The 20,162-nt window shown below is 48.0% G+C and overlaps 1 protein-coding gene across 3 annotated transcripts in view; it reads left to right on the top strand.

Moving 5' to 3' along the window:
* GRIN2A (glutamate ionotropic receptor NMDA type subunit 2A) overlaps positions 1-20,162 on the top strand; it is a 210,553-nt gene that overhangs the window by 148,467 nt on the left and 41,924 nt on the right. For all 3 annotated transcript variants that reach the window (XR_013979424.1, XM_080980936.1, XM_080980935.1), the window contains exons 9-11: positions 2,282-2,407; positions 3,210-3,439; positions 5,899-6,059. Coding sequence is in view for 2 of the 3 variants with exons in the window: in XM_080980936.1 (XP_080837062.1) it covers positions 2,282-2,407; positions 3,210-3,439; positions 5,899-6,059 (517 nt within the window). In the remaining variant the exon portion in view is untranslated. The remainder of the gene's footprint in view (positions 1-2,281; positions 2,408-3,209; positions 3,440-5,898; positions 6,060-20,162) is intronic.

Below are 20,162 nucleotides of genomic sequence, written 5' to 3'. Positions count from 1 at the left end.
CTCCAAAAACCTGCACAGTACGCCTAGCAGTTCCATGACACATTTCTGTCACTCTTTTAAAAATTGCACATTTAAAAGTATGGATAACAGACTCGTCTGCTTAATATAGTGCTGAAGACGGGGGCCTACTTTCAGCCAGAGAGCTAGAAACTTCTTCTGCCACGTTTGACATGCTCTCGGTGCAGTTCTTTGGATGCTAGGTGGTCACAAGCGCCAGCGCCAGTGAAATATACTCGGAGTCGAGAGTGGATTTCATGCTCTTTATTCAGCTCATAGTGATGAGGAGGAATGGAAGTTTCCCCAGAATGTCTGTTATATATACATTGTTTACACAATGGGCCCCACGTGATTGGCTAATTCCAGGATTCACCTGTGGGCCAATCAGGTTGCGGATTCACTTCTACCTGGAGCTGGATTGGGTGGCTCCTGTGGACCAATCAGACTGCTGCATTCTGGACCCTATAGTTCTAGGACCAATCAGACTGCTGCATTCTGAATCCTATTGTTCTAGGACCAATCAGACTGCTGCCTTTTGGATCCTATTCAACTCAGTACATAACAGCCAGCCTGCTCTGCGAAATCCCCTGGGGCAGGGTGAGGATTGAGAGATTAAATGGTGAGGACGGCAGATCTGCAGTCCTGAATGGAATACGGATGTGTCTTCGGACGCTGCAGCAGAAGCACTGGGCTTGCAATGCTATTAGAGCATGTTTATTTCTTTTGTTCGTTTCTTTATTATTTATCATGTTTGCATTCCACCTTCTTTCCTCCAAGGAGTTCAAGGTGGTGCAAGCCGTTCTCCCCCTTTCACTGCAGGTTCTTCTTACTTTATTGCCTTACGCCTCCCTCTCTGTTTTGTACTTGCCTTGGTTTCCATGAAGCCGGATTTTTGTTTGCTTTTACTTTAGCCTATTTGGTGTTATTGAATTATGGTTTGCTAGGGCTGTTGCCCCTTTTAAGTTTCAGTAATACGAAGCATTAAAATAAAATCATAAAAGCCAGAGGTACACACATCTTGGAAACCAAGCCCCATGAGGAACCGTTGAAGGAGCTGGGTATGTTTAGCCTGGAAAAGAGGAGAATATGAAAGGGGATATGATAGCTGAAGATGGCTATTTGAAAATATCTGAAGGGATGCCATATGGAAGATGGAGCCCAGATCTCCTGTCCCTCCCCTTCTGTTGTTTTAACTTTGAAAACTTTTTTAAAAATTTTTTTGAAAATTAAAATTTAAAATTTAAAAAAATTGCTTTCAGGCTGGCTCTCCTTCTGAAAACTGGCATGCATTAGCACCTACAGATATACATTAGCTCAGTGGTCCCCAAAGTGGGTGTTACCACCCACAGGGGGAGGTGGGATTAGCTAGCAGGATGCTAAGAGGCAAGGGGGTGTTGGAAACGTAAATTGACTATTAGCCTTTGAAAAGCTGATATCCCTGGATCAAGTTAATCAGTTCTGTTGAATCAATTAAACTAAATAGTTTTAAATGGCTTTTGAATAAATGTGCAATTGATTGGTTTTTTATTGTGTTATTATCTTACTTAGTGGCTTGTGCAAACCACTATTCTGATTAATTTTTATTTTTTTTAGGGTAGGGGACACGGGGGATGAATTTATGGAACTAAGGGGGCCCCCAGAAGTTTGGGATCTGCATTAGCTCATACAGTTTTCTGCAAATTTGTGCTTGCCCTCCAAGTCTTCCGATGGCATTGGGTGCTTGCAAACTGTGCTCTCCTCCCAAGAGTTGCTAAACCTTTGCCTCCCACCCCCAGCTGAAATAGAACCTTGATCTGGACGTGTCCTAATTACAGAGGCAAAATCCCAGGAGAGAAATGGCAGTGAAGCGAGATTGTCGTCTTCCCCCCGCCCCCCCCCGTAATCAATTTAACCTAACCTGACATCTTTCCATGTGCTAGCTATGCATCCAACTGCAGCACAGATCTTGATGACCCTGAGCAAAGTTGCAAGGTGGGGGGGCCTTTGTTTCTATTATACCTCTTCTCCGCCCCCTCGGGCTTTCTTCCCAGGCCAGATCCCTGCATGGGACTCTCCTCCTGACACTCGCAGCTTGAGATGCATTGCTGAGGGGGGTCTCTCTCTCTCTCTCCAGCCTGCATTGCGACTCCGGGGAGACGTAGCCGCGTTGTCAGATTACCTGCTGCTATTTTGGTTCTTAAAACACACACAAAATCTCCGGCGAGCAAGCAACCGCGTCAACGCTTCCTTCCCCTCTCCCCGCAGAAGGCTGTTTGTTGCAACTCACGCTCTCCTCTTTCCGCAGAGCCCTTCAGCGCTTCGGTCTGGGTGATGATGTTTGTGATGTTGCTGATTGTGTCGGCCATCGCCGTCTTTGTGTTTGAGTACTTCAGCCCAGTGGGCTACAACCGGAACCTGGCACAAGGGAAAGGTACGAGTCCGTGTTCAGGGAACGACTCACCAGACGTTTCCTTCTGTCTCCTCCCTTGTCTCTTCCCCCCTTTGCACCTCCTTAACCCTGTTTTGGCTTCCTGGGAAGCAATTAGACAGCACACAATGGAAGTGGTCGGAGAGTCTCATTTAATATGTGGCCTACAATGGACTAGGGACGCGGGTGGTGCTGTGGGTTAAACCACAGAGCCCAGGACTTGCCAATCAGAAGGTCAAAGGTTTGAATCCCTGCGACGGGGTGAGCTCCCACTGCTCGGTCCCTGCTCCTGCCAACCTAGCAGTTCGAAAGCACGTCAAAGTACAAGTAGATAAATAGGTACCACTCTGGCAGGAAGGTAAACGTCGTTTCCGTGTGCTGCTCTGGTTCACCAGAAGCGGCTTAGTCTTGCTGGCCACATGACCAGGAAGCTATACGCTGGCTTCCTCGCCCGATAAAGCGAGATGAGCACCGCAACCCCAGAGTTGGCCACAACTGGACCTAATGGTCAGGGGTCCCTTTACCCTTTTTAAGGAAAAGTGGGACATTCCGGGATCAAATCAGAAACTGGGATGACTTCTCTAAATCAGGGATGTCCCTGGAAAATAGGGACACTTGGAGGGTCTGGTTTGGTGAGAATGTGGCCTAAGTCATACTTAGAACAGACCCAGTGAAACCAGTTGACTGAGTAGGACTTGGTCAGCTGCAACTTGCTACAACAGCAGCAGCATTATGGTGAAGACCTCAGGAACCCTTTCCTTGCAATGGATGCCTTATCCTAACGTCGGTTCTTTGTGACTTGCAGATCCGCACGGGCCATCTTTCACAATCGGGAAAGCTGTGTGGCTGTTGTGGGGCCTGGTGTTTAACAACTCTGTGCCAGTTCAGAATCCGAAAGGGACCACCAGCAAGATCATGGTGTCTGTCTGGGCTTTCTTTGCTGTCATATTCCTGGCAAGCTACACAGCCAACTTGGCTGCATTCATGATCCAGGAGGAATTTGTTGACCAGGTGACCGGCCTCAGTGATAAGAAGGTGAGTTTCATCTCTTGTTTCTCTCCCCATTCCTCAGGCTTGTTGCATTAGCGGTGAGAGATGGGGTGGATAGGAGAGGGAAGAAATTTGGTTCGGTTCTCATTTAAAGGCATACCTACCAAATCCACACGTTATGAAACGAGATGCAAACTGAATTGTAGCCATCCTTTGAAATTTGCATTTCCCTGGATTTTGCAAAGCTGTTCTGCAGCCAAGTCATGCAGTTTAGAAAGTGTACATTTAGGTAAAGTATGTGTAAAAATGCATATATTAGTGAAAACAGGATACAAAAAAATGCATTATATTAGGGGAATTGCTTTGCAAAAATGTGTATGGTAAGCAAAATTTCAGGCAAAAATGTATGAATTAGGAGAAAACCACCCTAAAATGCTGGTGAATGTTTATGAAACATTTTTTTTTTCTTTAAATGCACACTGGTGTGGAAATAGTGCTTTGCTCTTTTGCAATCTGAATTTTAATACATATGTTTTAATTCTTTTATACTATAATTACTTTTTAATGATTATCTTTTACAAGTTTTTAGCCTTCTATATTTTATCTGTGTTGGTTTTAATTTGTGTAAGACACCTTGAGTCCCAGCCTGCAGAAAATGCAGGCTATGAATGTGGAGAACTGAATTTAGGATTGGGAAACTGAGAAACTAATCTGACATGGAGTATATGATTTGAGATCTGATTCTTACACTGAATCTGCCCCAACCGCACTGACTCCCAATTTATTTTCTGGAGTCATTTCAAAGTACTGGTTTTGACCTATCAAGCCTTACTTGGCTCAGGACCTCAGAGACTGCCTTTCCTCACACAAGCCAATCCAGACTCTTCTGTCTTCATTAGAGGCTCTCTCCATGGAAGGTGTGAAGGATGGAGACTCAAGAACACACCTTTTCAGGCCCACTGTTTGTGTAAAGCTCTTCCCAACGCCAATACTGTCAGTTTTTGGGTGTTCCAGACCTTTGGTAGCTAAGTCTATCTCTAATGTGACACATCACTTTTAGTGGGGTAGGACAGGACTGTGTGGTTAGATAAACGTTTTAGGAATCTTGTGTATTGCTCTTTATATTTTGCCTTTCAATTGATTCTATCCATTTGCATTTTTCTGCTTAAGTTGCTTTGAGACTTTGTATGAAAGTGATTGACGCATGTATTAAAATCATCGTCCTCTCCAGAATTTTAGTCAATACACTGTCTGGGAACAAGTATTGAGGACACCCCCCCCTCTGCCTGAGGGAAAGTTGTTCCCAGTCAAAAGTTGTCAACATGCCAAGCTAGATGGAGCGGTGCTTTGACTTGGTGGGATGCATTTTCCCATTTCCTTCTGCAAATAAGTTTCTGAGCACAAACAATCCCAAATGGTCTGATTCTGTAGAAGGCATCTTCCACTGATGAGGCTACAGCTCAGTGAGATAACATCTTCTTTACACATAGAAGGTTGCAAGTCAATTCCTTGGCATCTCTAGATGGGCTGGCAAATAGCATTCTTCACCAGAGATCCTAGAACAGGCATAGGCAAACTCAGCCCCCCAGATGTTTTGGGGCTACAATTCCCACCATCCCTGACCACTGGTCCTGTTAGCTAGGGATCATGGGGGTTGTAGTCCCAAAACATCTGGAGGGCCAAGTTTGCCCATGTCTGTCCTAGAGAGCTGCTGCTCAGTGGTAGAACATTCATGCAAAAGGCACCAGGTTCAACCACTGAGCCTCTTTGGCTTGCCGATCAGAAGATCGGTGGTTTGAATCCCCATGATGGGGTGAGCTTCTATTGCTCTGTCCCAGCTCCTGCCAACCTAGCAGTTCGAAAGCACGCCAGTGCAAGTAGATAAATAGGTACTGCTGTGGTGGGAAGGTAAACGGCGTTTCTGTGCGCTGCGAATCAGTACAGATCAAGAGTAGTCAATGTGGTGCCTTTCAGATGTTGTTGAACTTGAACTCCCATCATCCCCAGCTGGTGTGGCCAGTGTTCAGGGAAAGTGGGACTCACAGTCCAGCAACCTACGGAGCGCACCATGTCCCAGCTTCAGTAACCAATGGCATTTCTGGACAGGACTGGGAAAGACCCCTGCTTCTGAGACTCCGGAGAGCTGTTGCCATTCAGTGTAGACCAATGTTCTTCCAGGTTGGGTTCCCAGATGTGGATGGACTCCAACTCCTATAATCCTTAGATCGTTCGGCTAAGCAGGCTGTGGATGATGGGAATTGGAGTCCATCCACATCTTGGGACTCAATAACACTGGTTTAGACAATGCTGAGCTAAATGGACCAATGACATCACTTGACCTAAGGCAAACTTACTGTACACCTGAGTGGCTCATACTTGGGCTTAATGGACCAATGGCCTTTGTTCATTAATTCATCAAGTCCATGGTGAGACAAAAACCCATTCTTCCATGTGTTCAAAGACGGCTTTCTTAGTTTGTCTTTCTCCTACCTCCTCCTTTCCAGTTTCAACAACCATACGCCTATTCACCTCCTTTTCGGTTCGGGACTGTCCCAAATGGGAGCACGGAGAGAAATATCAGGAATAACTATAAAGAGATGCATGCCTACATGGTGAAATATAACCAGAAAGGAGTGGAGGATGCCTTGGTCAGTTTGAAAACTGGGTAAGTGGGGTTTAATTTTTATTTTGAACCATGGGTGCTCCACTTTTCTGATGTCCAAAGCAGTCAACCCAAAAGAGTGAAAAATGGACAGGTATTTGTTTTATTGAATGTCCTGGATCTGCTTCAAACATTCCCAGATTTAGGATATTGGGTAGCAGGATTGGGAAATGCATGATGGGAGAGTAGCTTGATGGTCGGACCCCACGTATTTGCTCTGCATCTGGCCCACACGCTTCTCCCCATACCACAGCCCTTCCTTACATTATGCCCCTACTGGGCCTGCTTGTCTCCCTCCTTGAATGTTTCTGCCTGCCTGGAAATGTGTCCTTGAAATCTGACCGTGCCTCTTGTTTTCCTGGTTGGAGAATAGGGAAGGTTGTGTTTGACTGAGTAGAGACTAGCCTACTACACAAAGGCAAGATTTCACAGAAGATTTACGTTCATTACTCCTCCCACTTTAGCCTCTGGCCACGCCCACCACTGGCATGGCCCTTGGAGGGTTGCTCAGAAGGGAATTTGGCCCTCAAGGTTGACAGCGGGTCCTTATCTCCGAGTTAAGCCATTCTTTTTATTATTATTATTAACGTTCTTATGTCACATATGTATACATTATCATATTACATTACAGGGCATATTATAATATAATTTCCAGCATGTATTCAAAGTTTATATACCAAATTAATGTACCTATAGAAAGAAAAAACAAAAAACAAAGACATAAAGCCATTTCAAAATAATATTTGTACCAACACTTCCTGTCAATCTCGTTGTATATTCTTTTTTTACTAATGAATGTGCTCTTATTATTGTATATTTCTTTACATTTTATCTAATACATTCCTATATCAATATGTACCCTTAATCTTGGTTCTCAACTCAATTTCTCTCCAACGTCAATCGAATGCTAGCATAGATAGTGAACCTTTACTATATTTTTGAACAAGTTAAGCCATTCTGATGATTCTCCTCAGCAAATGCTGCGCTTCCTTTCTTAGATCTGCTTTGACGGAGATACACATGGAATGAGCATGTGGAAATACAATGAAATATCTACTGCTGCGGCTTTTGACTACACACTGGCATTTGGCCTTTCTGCCCAGTGCTTAGCATTCTGACATAATTGATTTAATTCTTATATGTCCAGGCCACTTTTCTGATATCGAGGAGGTTCACAAGAACTGTGGCTAGTGTAAGAGATAGATCTGGCAGCAGAGTGGGCAGAAATTCAGTCCCAGCCAGGTTGATGGAAGGGGCCTTGTGGTCTCGCCTCTTCCTCTGATGCAGCCAGTAAAGGCTGTGGATGGAGTCAATTCTGGGAGAGGAGGAGCCCAGTGGTCTCAGCAAGGCTGACAGAAGGGGCCTCACTCTCTCGCACCTCTCCCTCTGTTGCAGTCAGGTGAAATCTAAGAGTAGAACAGCATCACTATACCCTCCAATGGCCCTGAAAGCCCCAGGATCGTCATGGAAACTCTTAAGCCATCACGGCTTCTCCCTTTCCCACGCAGAGTCCCGAATTCCTAAGGGACCTTCCTTTCCGTTCAGTGTTTCAACGTGTTACTGGAAGTTCAGACCCGTACATCCCTCTAATACATTTCTCAGATCTATGCCTGCCACTCCCTTTCCCCGCTCCACTCAATATGGCGCCACTTCCTGTTTTGACGAAAACAAGGTCTGGGTGGCTTGAATGCGCCTAAAATGGTTTTTCACCGTTTCCCCACTTCTCGGTTGGTTGGTCTCCCATAAAGAAAGCAGGGAGTGGGGGAGTGAAAGGGGACAGGGCCTGTCCGCAAAGCCATGGCCGTGGCTGTGAGGGGTGCTGAGGGGTCATGGGTGCTGAAGAGTGGCCATTACACTCACTTGGCTCTGGTTTGCTTTGTTTGGCTGCTGAGGCTGTGTTGCTGCCCCAGCCTCTGAGGAGGAGGGACATGGGGGGTGTGATAGTGGTGGACACAACATAGATGTAGAAGATGTCCCTATTTTCATCTGAGGAATGATGGAGGGTATGCGATACTCAGGATCAGGCTAGAAAGAGGTTCTTGTGAACCCTCAGTAATAACAACAACAACAACAACAACAACAACAACAACAACAACAATTTATTATTTGTACCCCGCCCATCTGGCTGGGTTTCCCCAGCCACTCTGGGTGGCTTCCAACGAAAATTAAAAATACATTAAAATGTCACACATTAAAAACTTCCCTGAACAGGGCTGCCTTCAGATGTCTTCTAAATGTCAGGTAGGTGTTTATCTCTTTGACATCTGATTGGAGGGCGTTCCACAGGGTGGGCGCCACTACCAAGAAGGCCCTCTGCCTGGTTCCCTGTAGTTTTGCTTCTTGCAATGAGGGAACCGCCAGAAGGCCCTCAGCGCTGGACTTCAGCATCCGGGCAGAACGATGGGGGTGGGGACGCTCCTTCAGTGTGACGTTCCAGGGCAACCAGGACCACCTTTCGGAAAATCCACTTGGTTCCAGCTGTGGCAGCTGCTTTTACCTCCCGTCCTCTTGACAGCGTGAGCCATTCATTGCCATTGACGGATCTCCTCGGCTGTGACTTCCTTTTCTTAAGTGATTTCTCAACGTGGGCATCCCAAGGTGTCTGCGCCGGTTTCTTTGACAGACACCTTCTGCAGCAGATGGTGCAAATCGCCTGTCATGTACGGTCTTTTCATGATCAATACACAACAACTGCTACATACTCCTAAGGGGATGAGCTTTGGTCTCAGGGAACTTAAGGAAGGATTGTGAGGTGAGAGAAAAGCTCTCCATCAGGGGCTTCAGCGTTCGGGCACAGCTGCCTGGCATTTATCAGAACTTCTGCTGTTTTTAGTTTTGTTTTCTAAAAGCCAGTTCTACAGTTCTTAATATTGGACAAATGCCTTCATTGTAGAGTTTTCAACACTTGCCGCATGCTTATTTTTTTAGGCAAGCTTGTTCAGATATATAACTTTATAGGGTTGACCCCAACTAAGTCCTATGTAGAGAAGATTCATTACAGTTAACGGAGCCAAGTTAGTCAGGTCTCTTAATTTTTGCTGGGTCTACTTAGAGTAGAACTGACATTGGATCTCACCCACTATGCGTATTCAAAAAATCATAGAATGGTAGAGTTGGAAGGGAATCCGAGGGTCCAACCCCCCCCAATGCAGGATTTGTTTTTAAAATCGGTGGTTTTTAATCTATATTTTGATAATTTCAGTATGTCTGTTTGTTGTTTTTTAAGTCTGTTTTCATTTTTTGGGTACTATTTTATGTAAAATGCTCAGATAATTTTTTTTAAATGGCATGTCTAGAACTTGCTAAATAAAAATAAATAAATAGAAATAGAATTTGTAAGTACCACAGCACTATAACAAACAAGGTAAAAGGTAAAGGTAAAGGTACCCTTGCCCGTCAGGGCCAGTCATGACCGACTCTAGGGTTGCGCGCTCATCTCGCTCAAGAGGCCAGGAGCTGGCGCTGTCCGAACACACTTCCGGGTCATGTGGCCAGCGTGACAAAGCTGCATCTGGCAAGCCAGCACCAGTGCCGCACACGGAAACGCCGTTTACCTTCCCGCTAGAAAGTGGTCCCTATTTATCTACTTGCACTTAGGAGTGCTTTCGAACTGCTAGGTGGGCAGGAGCTGGGACCGAAAGACGGGAGCTCACCCCGCCGCAGGGATTCGAACCGCCGACCTTTCGATCAGCAAGTCCTAGGCTCTGTGGTTTAACCCACAGCGCCACCCGCGTCCCATAACAAACAAACAAACAAGCAAACAAACAAACATGGGAGTATAAGTAGAGTCCCACCAGGAAAGGTTGGGAGATTCACCTGATCTGCACCATTGCAGACCATTGCACAAATCTGATGCTGGTCCATTTTGGAATCCACTCTTCTGCTCTCTGCCTTCAGGAAGAATAGAGACAAAATGTGCAACACTATAGTTAACAGGGAGGAACACAATAAGACAAACGAGCCTGGCTGCTGGATCAAACCAAAGGCCCATCTAGTCGAGCCAGAAGTCATCTTTTTCACAGTTCACTTTTAAAAAATTATTCCTTAAAGGAGATTAATGTTGACGTTTCTTCTTTTCTTGCGTCAACTATTACCATATCAAAGAATTGCCTCACGATGACTGGTCCACGATAAAAACAATGCCAGACCTTCAGAAGGCGTATGTGGTCTTTGTCGACTTTCTATTCATTGCTCACAATAGTTTGGGATTCAGCCTAATCCCTGGTGCTGAATAACGTATCGGGGCATTGAGCCAGGAATGAGCAGGAAGAAATATTACGAGTTTGGCAAGATGATCCATGACCCATTGATGTTGTGGGCTTCCGTGGGTCAATGCCAGTTTTCGTCCCGGCATTTTGAATTACTAGGCTACGCTTGAGGATGACAAAACACCCCAATACTAAGAAGAGCCCTGCAGGTTTAGGCCCACCTGATCCTGCAGAATGTTCTCATAGTGGCTATCAAGATGCCCATGAGAAGGCCACAAACAGATTCTGAGAATCACAGCACACTTTCCACCTGTGATTCCCAGCTACCAGTACATAAAAGCCATACTACTTCCCACAATTCAGGTTGTTGTTGTTGTTTAGTCGTTTAGTCGTGTCCGACTCTTCGTGACCCCATGGACCAGAGCACGCCAGGCACTCCTGTCTTCCACTGCCTCCCACAGTTTGGTCAAACTCTTGTTCGTAGCTTCGAGAACACTGTCCAACCATCTCATCCTCTGTCGTCCCCTTCTCCTTGTGCCCTCCATCTTTCCCAGCATCAGGGTCTTTTCCAGGGAGTCTTCTCTTCTCATGAGGAGGCCAAAGTATTGGAGCCTCAGTTTCAGGATCTGTCCTTCCAGTGAGGTCTCAGGGCTGATTTCCTTCAGAATGGATAGTTTTGATCTTCTTGCAGTCAAGAGTCTCCTCCAGCACCAGAATTCAAAAGCATCAATTCTTCGGCGATCAGCCTTCTTTATGGTCCAGCTCTCACTTCCATACATCACTACTGGGAAAACCATAGCTTTAACTATACAGACCTTTGTTGGCAAGGTGATGTCTCTGCTTTTTAAGATGCTGTCTTTTCTCCCAAGAAGCAGGCATCTTTTAATTTCATGACTGCTGTCACCATCTGCAGTGATCATAGATCCCAAGAAAGTAAAATCTCTCACTGCCTCCATTTCTTCCCCTTCTATTTGCCAGGAGGTGATGGGCCCAGTGGTCATGATCTTAGTTTTTTTGATGTTGAGCTTCAGACCATATTTTGCACTCTCCTCTTTCACCCTCCTTAAAAGGTTCTTTAATTCCTCCTCACTTTCTGTCATCAAGGTTGTGTCATCTGCATATCTGAGGTTGTTGATATTTCTTCCGGCAATCTTAATTCCGGTTAGGGATTCATCCAGCCCAACCTTTCGCATGATGAATTCTGCATATAAGTTAAATAAGCAGGGAGACAATATACAGCCTTGTCGTGCTCCTTTCCCAATTTTGAACCAATCAGTTGTTCCATATCGAGTTCTAACTGTAGCTTCTTGTCCCACATAGAGATTTCTCAGGAGACAGATGAGGTGATCAGGCACTAGGACGTAGCAATCCTGGCTAGTAGCCATTGATAGCCCAATCCTCCATCAAGTTGTCTAATCCACTTTGTTTTTTTTATATATAATTTTTATTTATTTTCCATTTAATTATATACATTCACATCATCATTATTTACTTTATGCCCTGGCTCTTTAGAACCTATCAACTTCCTTCCCTCCCGCCTCTTGGCTTTCAAAATTAACCTTTATATCATTGCATTATGTATGTTTTCCAATTCTAATTGCACTCATTATAAAATGACTCAAAATTTAAAGGTAGAAAGGTAGAAAATTTCTCATTACAAGTCTTCAGACAACCCTGCTGGTGCTGTTAATTGCTTACAATGATCTTTCAGATATCGTATAAATTTACTCCAGTCTTTTTGGAATACTTGATCTTGCTGGTTTTGGATTTTTCCTGTCAGCTTTGCCAGTTCTGCAAAGCCCGTCATCTTCATCTGCCACTCTTCTTTCATTGGTAGTTCTTGTTGTTTCCATTTTAGGGCTAAAAGAATTCTTGCCGCAGTTGTTGCATACATAAACAGTCTTTTATCTTCCCTTGGTATCTCTTCACCCACTATACCCAACAGAAAGGCTTCTGGTTTTTTAACAAAAATATTTTTAAACATTTTATTTTACTCATTATATACCATTTCCAAGAAAGCCTTTACCTCTTTGCAAGTCCACCACATGTGGAAGAAGATACCTCCCCTTTCTTTACATTTCCAACACTCATTGGTTCTTGTCTTGCACATTTTAGCCAGTTTAGCTGGTGTTGAATACTATCTATACATAATTTTCATAACATTTTCTTTAAGTGTACTGCATGCAGTAAAGTTAATACCTTCCTTCCACAACCTTTCCCAGGATTCTAGCAGAATATTATATCCAGTATTGATAACCATCCAAGTTGGTGGCCATCACTACCTCTCCAGCACCAAATTCCATAGTTCACCTACGAGCTCTGCAAAAAAATGCTTCCTTTGTCCCAAATCTTCCAATATTCAGCATCATTAGGTGGTCCTGGGTGTTGCCCTTCCAAAATGGCCGCATTCCCTGAAGAAGAAGAAAAAGCATATGTGTTTCAGCTGATGCTCCCAGATGCCCTGCAAGACGAGTTAAATATGGACACAGTGTTTAATAGATTAGATTATTATAGCAAATTTCTTCAGGGGTTGCAGGGAGCAGGCATCTCAGAGCCTGCGGACACAGATCCAATCTATACTCAATCAGATTTGCTGCCTGTGGAAAGAATAATGCAATGAAGGCTATTGCAAGGTGTCACTTTGAACTTCGCCCTGACTGATGTTTCTTATCAATGACATGATGAGCCCCTGGAAAGGAAGGGAGGGAGGGAGGAAGATGCCTCCCCTCCCTGAAGACTGAACCAGTTTCTCCTTCATCCCCAGTAACCTCTGATATGGAGAGAGTACCGGGTACCAATGAGGGAGTGCCAGAAGGTCACTGTTATGTACTGAGTTGAATAGGATCCAAACTGTAGCAGTCTGATTGGTCCTAGAACAATAGGATCCAAAAGGCAGCAGTCTGATTGGTCCTAGAACAATAGGATTCAGAATGCAGCAGTCTGATTGGTCCTAGAACAATGCAGCAGTATGATTGGTTGGCAGGAACCACCCAATCCTGCTCCAGATAGAAGTGAATCCACAACCTGATTGGCTTACAGTAGAATTCCAGAATTAGCCAATCATGTGCAGCCCATTGTGTAAATAATGTATATAAAGCAGATACTGTGAGGGGACATTCATTCATTCCTCCTCACCACTATGAGCTGAATAAAGAGCATGAAATCACTTTGCGACTCTGAGTCTATTTCACTGGCGACGAAGGTGGGATCCCGCTGAGCTGACTGCCACACACAGCACCGCAGCACCGCCAACTGCCGCACCGCTGCCTCGCACCGTGTATCCAGGCTTCAGCTCCGGGGCACAAGGAACTCAGAATGGCAGCCAACAGCAGCTTCTCGCCATTCAACCCAGCATCTGGAGACTGGGAAGCGTACGCCTCCCGTTTCACCTTCCTCCTAGAAGCCAAAGGGGTCACCGACGAAGAAGACGCCAAGAAGAGGGCGATATTCTTCAGCGTCTGCGGAGAGGAGACGTTTGAAATCGCCCGGGCTCTCCTTGCGCCTGAAGACGTCGCTACTGTTCCATACAAAACAATAATGGAACAGCTGAAGGGGCACTTTTCGCCGCAGCCCTCAGTGGTGGCTCGTCGAAATGCCTTCTACGCAAAGCGGCAAGCCCCTGGGGAAACCATAACTGGGTTTGTGACCTCTCTCCGCCAAGCCGCCCGGTTCTGCAACTTCTCAGAGCTGGAGAACATGCTTCGTGACCGCCTCGTCGGTGGCCTGAAGGATGAGAAGCTGCAACGGCGCCTCTACGCTAAGAAGGACCTAACGTTCCAGGTCGCTCTGGAGGAGGCCCTGGCAACAGAAGCTGCCGAGAGGTCAACCCAAGAGGCACGGCCGAGCCTGCCATCCCAACCGAGGGTCCACCATGAAGACCTCACCGACGACTCAGGATCCGACAGGGAGGAGGTGCACCGAGTACAGCAGCGCACTCAAGCAGCGCACAGACCACAGCTGCCTCGACGAGAAGGAGGGAACTGCGCAAGCTGCGGGGAGAGTCACGAGAGGAGGACCTGCCGTTTCCGCAACGCAGAGTGCAGGCAGTGCAGAAAATCGGGACACATCGCCCGGGTGTGTCGGGCTCGGCCCACCCGACACCAGGCATCAGATGACCAATCCAAGAGCCCCAGGTCCCGGGGCCCAACGCACCAAGGCAACTCGACGGAGCTCACGGACTTCCAGGTATACCAGTTGCCCCACCCCAACGTAGAGAAAATTTATGTAGAGGTACAGATAGAGGGGGCCCCATGCCTCATGGAGCTTGACACGGGTTCAACTCTATCCATAATCTCGGCAAGGACCTTAAGGAAACTGTGTCCCACTGGGGGTCCCAAACTCAGGCCGGCCCCATTCACCCTCCGGGACTTCCAGAAACGTAAGGTCCCCACAATGGGGGTGGGGACCTTCAGGGTGCAATACCGAGGGCGGACGCGGCAACTGGACTTGCTTGTGGTCAAGGGCCCCTACATTAGCTTACTGGGATTGGCATGGTTTGGACCACTGGGGCTAGCTGTCACCGGGGTGAACCACACTAGCTTACAAGTGGACGTGGACGCCATATGCAAGGAATTTCCAGGGGTTTTCGATGGGAAATTGGGACAGTATACGGGCCCCCCCATTGCGCTACAGCTTGACCCCGCAGTACGACCGGTCAGGCTCAAGGCCCGCCGGGTCCCGTTCGCCTTGAAACCCCGTATAGACGAGGAATTGGACCGACTCGTAGAGCAAGGAGTGCTGGAGCCGGTGCCTAATGCTCCCTGGGAAACCCCAATCGTCACACCCGTCAAGCCGAATGGTTCGGTCCGCATCTGCGCAGACTACAAATGTACCATAAACAAGGCCCTCACGGCCCACGCATACCCAGTGCCAGTGGTCAGCCATGTCCTTGCCACCCTGGCTGGGTCGAAAATTTTTGGCAAGCTGGACTTGGCCCAAGCATATCAACAGCTGCCAGTAGATGAGGCCACAGCAGAGGCACAGACGATTGTGACGCACAGAGGAGCGTTCAGGGTAAAGCGGCTGCAATTCGGTGTCAGCGTGGCACCAGGCATATTCCAGAATATAATGGACTCTCTCCTTAAAGGGATTCCTGGCGTCACCCCCTTCTTCGATGATGTGTTGATTGCCGGCCCCACACCAGAGGAGTTTGAGGACCGCCTCCGCACCGTTCTGCACCGTTTCCAGACGGCGGGTCTCAAGGTGAAGCGGGAAAAATGTCTACTAGGAGTGCCTCAGGTGGACTTTCTGGGATTTATGGTAGACGCAGAAGGGGTCCACCCGACTGGGGACAAGGTACGGGCCATTTGTGATGCCCCAGCGCCCAAGAGCAAGACTGAACTTCAGGCCTTCTTGGGACTATTGAACTTTTACCATTCCTTCCTTCCCCACAAGGCGGCGGTAGCGGAGCCCCTACACAGACTCCTGGACAAGCGGGCCCCTTGGGTGTGGGGCCAGCGCCAGGAGGCCGCATTCCAGGCAGTCAAGGACTTGCTTGTCTCAAACTCGGTCTTGGCACACTTCGACGAGAGGCTGCCGGTGGTGCTAGCATGCGACGCCTCACCCTATGGCATTGGAGCTGTCCTGGGGCACCAACTCCCGGATGGAAGAGAGGTACCGGTGGCGTACTTTTCCCAGACACTCAACACAACCGAGCGGAACTACTCGCAAATCGACAAGGAGGGTCTGGCAATCGTAAAGGGAGTAAAAAAATTCCATGATTTCTTGTACGGGCGGCCCTTCACCGTGGTGACTGACCACAAGCCGTTGCTTGGCTTGTTTGCCCCCGAAAAGCAGACCCCCCAAGTGCTGTCTCCTCGCGTCCTCAGGTGGTCAATTTTCCTTGCCAGCTACCAGTATGCACTGATTCACCGACCTGGGAAGGCGATGGGCCATGCGGACGCCCTCAGCAGGCTACCACTACCGGAAACAGGCCCTGACCCAGCACCTGCACAAGAGGTTATGAGCCTGGAGCTGCTTCCCGACCGCCCCATTCAGGCACAAGAAGTTGCACACCATTCCAAGAAAGATAGGGTCATCTCCCGGGTCCTGGACTGGGTGTGGAGGGGATGGCCCAGCAGCAGCCCCGGGCCAGAATTCGCCGGCTACACAACCCGCAAACATGAACTGTCGGCCCACAAGGGGTGCCTGTTATGGGGAAGCAGAGTCGTTGTTCCCCAGCCCCTCTGCAAAAGGGTCCTCACAGCCCTACACGAGACACATCCAGGGGTAGTAAGAATGAAGGCCCTTGCCAGGAGTTATGTGTGGTGGCCGGGGATCGATGGAGAGATAGAGGCCTGGGTCAAACACTGCCAGGCCTGCCAAGAATCCCGCCCAGATCCCCCAAGGGCCCCAGTCCAGTCCTGGGAGTCCGCCCGAGCACCATGGTCACGCCTGCATGTGGATTTCGCTGGCCCCTTTCAGGGGAAAACATTCTTCATAGTGGTGGACTCCTACACCAAATGGCTGGAAGTCGCACTGGTACCGTCCACTTCCACGTCCGCAGCCATCCGGGTACTACGCAGGCTGTTTGCAACCCACGGGCTCCCTGACACTCTCGTCTCAGACAACGGGACTGCATTTACGTCAGGAGAATTCCAAACCTTCACAGCGCAGAACGCCATCCGCCACATCCGTTCGGCGCCGTTCCACCCTGCAACCAATGGCCAAGCAGAACGCATGGTGCGGACCACCAAGGACACCCTTCGCCGCATGACGCAAGGGGACTGGGAGTACCGCCTTGCCACATTCCTTCTAGCACAGCACAGCACCCCCAGCTCAACGACTGGCCGGAGCCCCGCTGAACTACTAATGGGTCGGCGCCTTGCAATCAGATTGGACCGCCTTCACCCCGATAGAGCTCAGGATGAGGTAGTGGTGGGGGAAGGCAGGAACCCCCGGACCTTCGAGGCCCAGGACCCAGTGTACGCAAAGAATTTTGGGGCAGGCCCAGCATGGGTACCCGCCACAATCACCAGGGTCACTGGCCCCGTGTCGTACGAGGTGCTAACGGATGGGGGGCAATGCTGGCGCCGCCACTGCGACCAGATACGGCGACGATTCCCGGGAGAAAACCAGGAGGAGGACAGGTCAGAGGAGTCCCAAGGGAACAGCGGGGCAGTGAGGCCCATAGAGCAGGAGGGGCCAGCAGGAGAGGCAGAATCAGTAAATACAGAGAGGACCCGTGAGGCCGAAAGGACACCGGAACCAGAACCACGACTGAGCGAGCCGGTTGCACCAGACCAAACAGCCGCATCACAGCCAGCATCCTTGGAACACGAGCCAGAACCCGGAGCCCGGACCAGGGAACACCCCAGGCCACAACGCACACGTAGGCCGCCGGCATACCTTGAGGACTATGAATGCGACCTCCCGGGCAGGACTGGAACTTAGAGGGGAGGGGTGTTATGTACTGAGTTGAATAGGATCCAAACTGTAGCAGTCTGATTGGTCCTAGAACAATAGGATCCAAAAGGCAGCAGTCTGATTGGTCCTAGAACAATAGGATTCAGAATGCAGCAGTCTGATTGGTCCTAGAACAATGCAGCAGTATGATTGGTTGGCAGGAACCACCCAATCCTGCTCCAGATAGAAGTGAATCCACAACCTGATTGGCTTACAGTAGAATTCCAGAATTAGCCAATCATGTGCAGCCCATTGTGTAAATAATGTATATAAAGCAGATACTGTGAGGGGACATTCATTCATTCCTCCTCACCACTATGAGCTGAATAAAGAGCATGAAATCACTTTGCGACTCTGAGTATATTTCAGTCACATTTGGTTCCTGTTTCTGAGGTTCTGAGTTTCCTCACCCCTGTGATAAAGGAATGGAATAGGGGCTGGAAGGAATTCTCCCTTCCTTAAATCAAAGAATTGTAGAGTTGGAAGTGACCTCAAGGAAGCCCAACCCCTTGCAATGCAGCCTTCACAACTAAAGTATCCTGACAGGTGGCCATCCAATCTCTATTTTTGAACCTTCCAAGGTAGTCCGTCCCACTGTCAAACAGCTCTTATTGTTCCTAATGTTTAAGTGGAATCGCCTTTCTTGTAATTTGCATCCATTGCTTCAGATCCAACCTCTGGAGGAGGAGAAAACAAGCTTGCTCCATCTTCCATGTGACAGCCCTTAAGACACAGAGGCTCAGGTGGCCTCAGTGGCCCAGAGTGCCTTCCATCAGCTTTGGCGGGTGGCTCAGCTACGCTCCTATCTGGACAGGGATAGCCCAATTACTGTTGTCACAACACGGGTGGCATTGTGGGTTAAACCACAGAGCCTAGGGCTTGCCGATCAGAAGGTTGGTGGTTCGAATCCCTGCGACGGGGTGAGCTCCCATTGCTTGGTCCCTGCTCCTGCCAACCTAGCAGTTCGAAAGCACACCAGTGCAAGTAGATAAATAGGTACCGCTCTGGTGGGAAGGTAAACAGCGTTTCCGTGCGCTGCTCTGGTTCGCCAGAAGCGGCTTAGTCATGCTGGCCACATGACCTGGAAGCTGTACGCCGGCTCCCTCGGCCAATAAAGCGAGATGAGTGCTGCAACCCCAGAGTCATCCGCGACTGGACCTAATGGTCAGGGGTCCCTTTACCTTTTATGCTCTGGTAACCTCAAGGTTAGATTACTACAATGCGTTCTACCTCTGAAGACTGTTCGAAAACTTCAACTAGTGCAGAATTCAGCAGCCAGGTTGGCTACCAGTTAGTTTCTGGGCCCAATTCAAAGTGCTGGTTTTGACCTTTAAAGCCTTAAATGAGAGGTCCAAAGGGTGGCAAAATGAGAATGGGTCTTCTCTGCAGTGGCTCCCCATCTGTGGATTTCTCTCCCCAGGGAAGTTTGCCAGGTGCCAGGCAAAAACATTCCTTTTTAACCAGACCTTTGGTTGATTTGTTTGACATCCTATGCCCTTTTAAAATGTGTGAGGGTTTTTTTTTGGGGGGGTGGGTATTGAGTTGTTCTATTTTGAGTATATATTTTGTAGTTTTATATTTTGATTTTGTTCTGTGAACCGCCCTGAGACCTCCAGACATGGGGCATTATATAAATTCAATAAATAATAAATAATAAATAATAATAATATTTGAAGATTGCTATTAAATCTCCTCTTAGTCTCCTCTTCTCCAGGCTAAATATATCCAACTCCCTCAGCCATTCCTCCTAAAGCTTGGTTTCCAGACCCTTTATCATTTTGGTTGCCCTCCTCTGCACACGTTTCAGCTTGACAATTTCTTTCTTGAATTGTGGTGCCCAGAACTGGACACAGAATTCCAGGTGGGGTCTGACCAAGGCAGAGTAGAGTGCTCTTCTTACTTCCCTTGATCTAGACATTATACTTCTGTTGATGAAGCCTAGAATAGCATTTGATTTTTATTTTGATTTTTGCTGCTGCTGCAACACATACTGTCAGAGTAAGCCACCAGTAAATTACACTGTGTAAGTTGCAGTTAACTCTTTACTAGTAAGAACATGATCTGCACACTTAGTGGCGTGTCAGGCCTAATGACCACAGTAGGTCTTGTCCCATGGATCACTTGCCGAGACTGAAAGTCCCTGCCTCCCCACAGCCAGCCCTCTTCTCCAGGGCTTTCCCCAGCATTCGGAGACTTGGGCATGTATGAAGCCAATCTCTCCTCCACCCTCTTCATACCTCTTCTGGTTCTAGAAGACTCTTCACCAGCCAGACTCATCTCTGCCTCTTGACCTCCCTCCTTTTCTGCTTCAGCTTCTGCCTCTGATTCTGGGCTTCTCTCTGCCACAGACTCTCCCTGCTCACTAAGCCCGGTTACCTCTTCAGCTTCTGACACCTCTTTCTCCCATTCATCTTCTTCTTCTTCTCCCTCTGACCACTCCCTTTGACCCACCACCACTCCCTGGGCTCTGATCTTTCTTTCCATGGTGGTTCCC

This window comes from Podarcis pityusensis, assembly GCF_964106645.2.
Source record: "Podarcis pityusensis genome assembly, chromosome: 14".
Classification (NCBI taxonomy): Eukaryota; Metazoa; Chordata; class Lepidosauria; order Squamata; family Lacertidae; genus Podarcis; species Podarcis pityusensis.
Note: the sequence above shows the minus strand (reverse complement) of the source record. Positions and strands in the feature narration are given on the sequence as shown.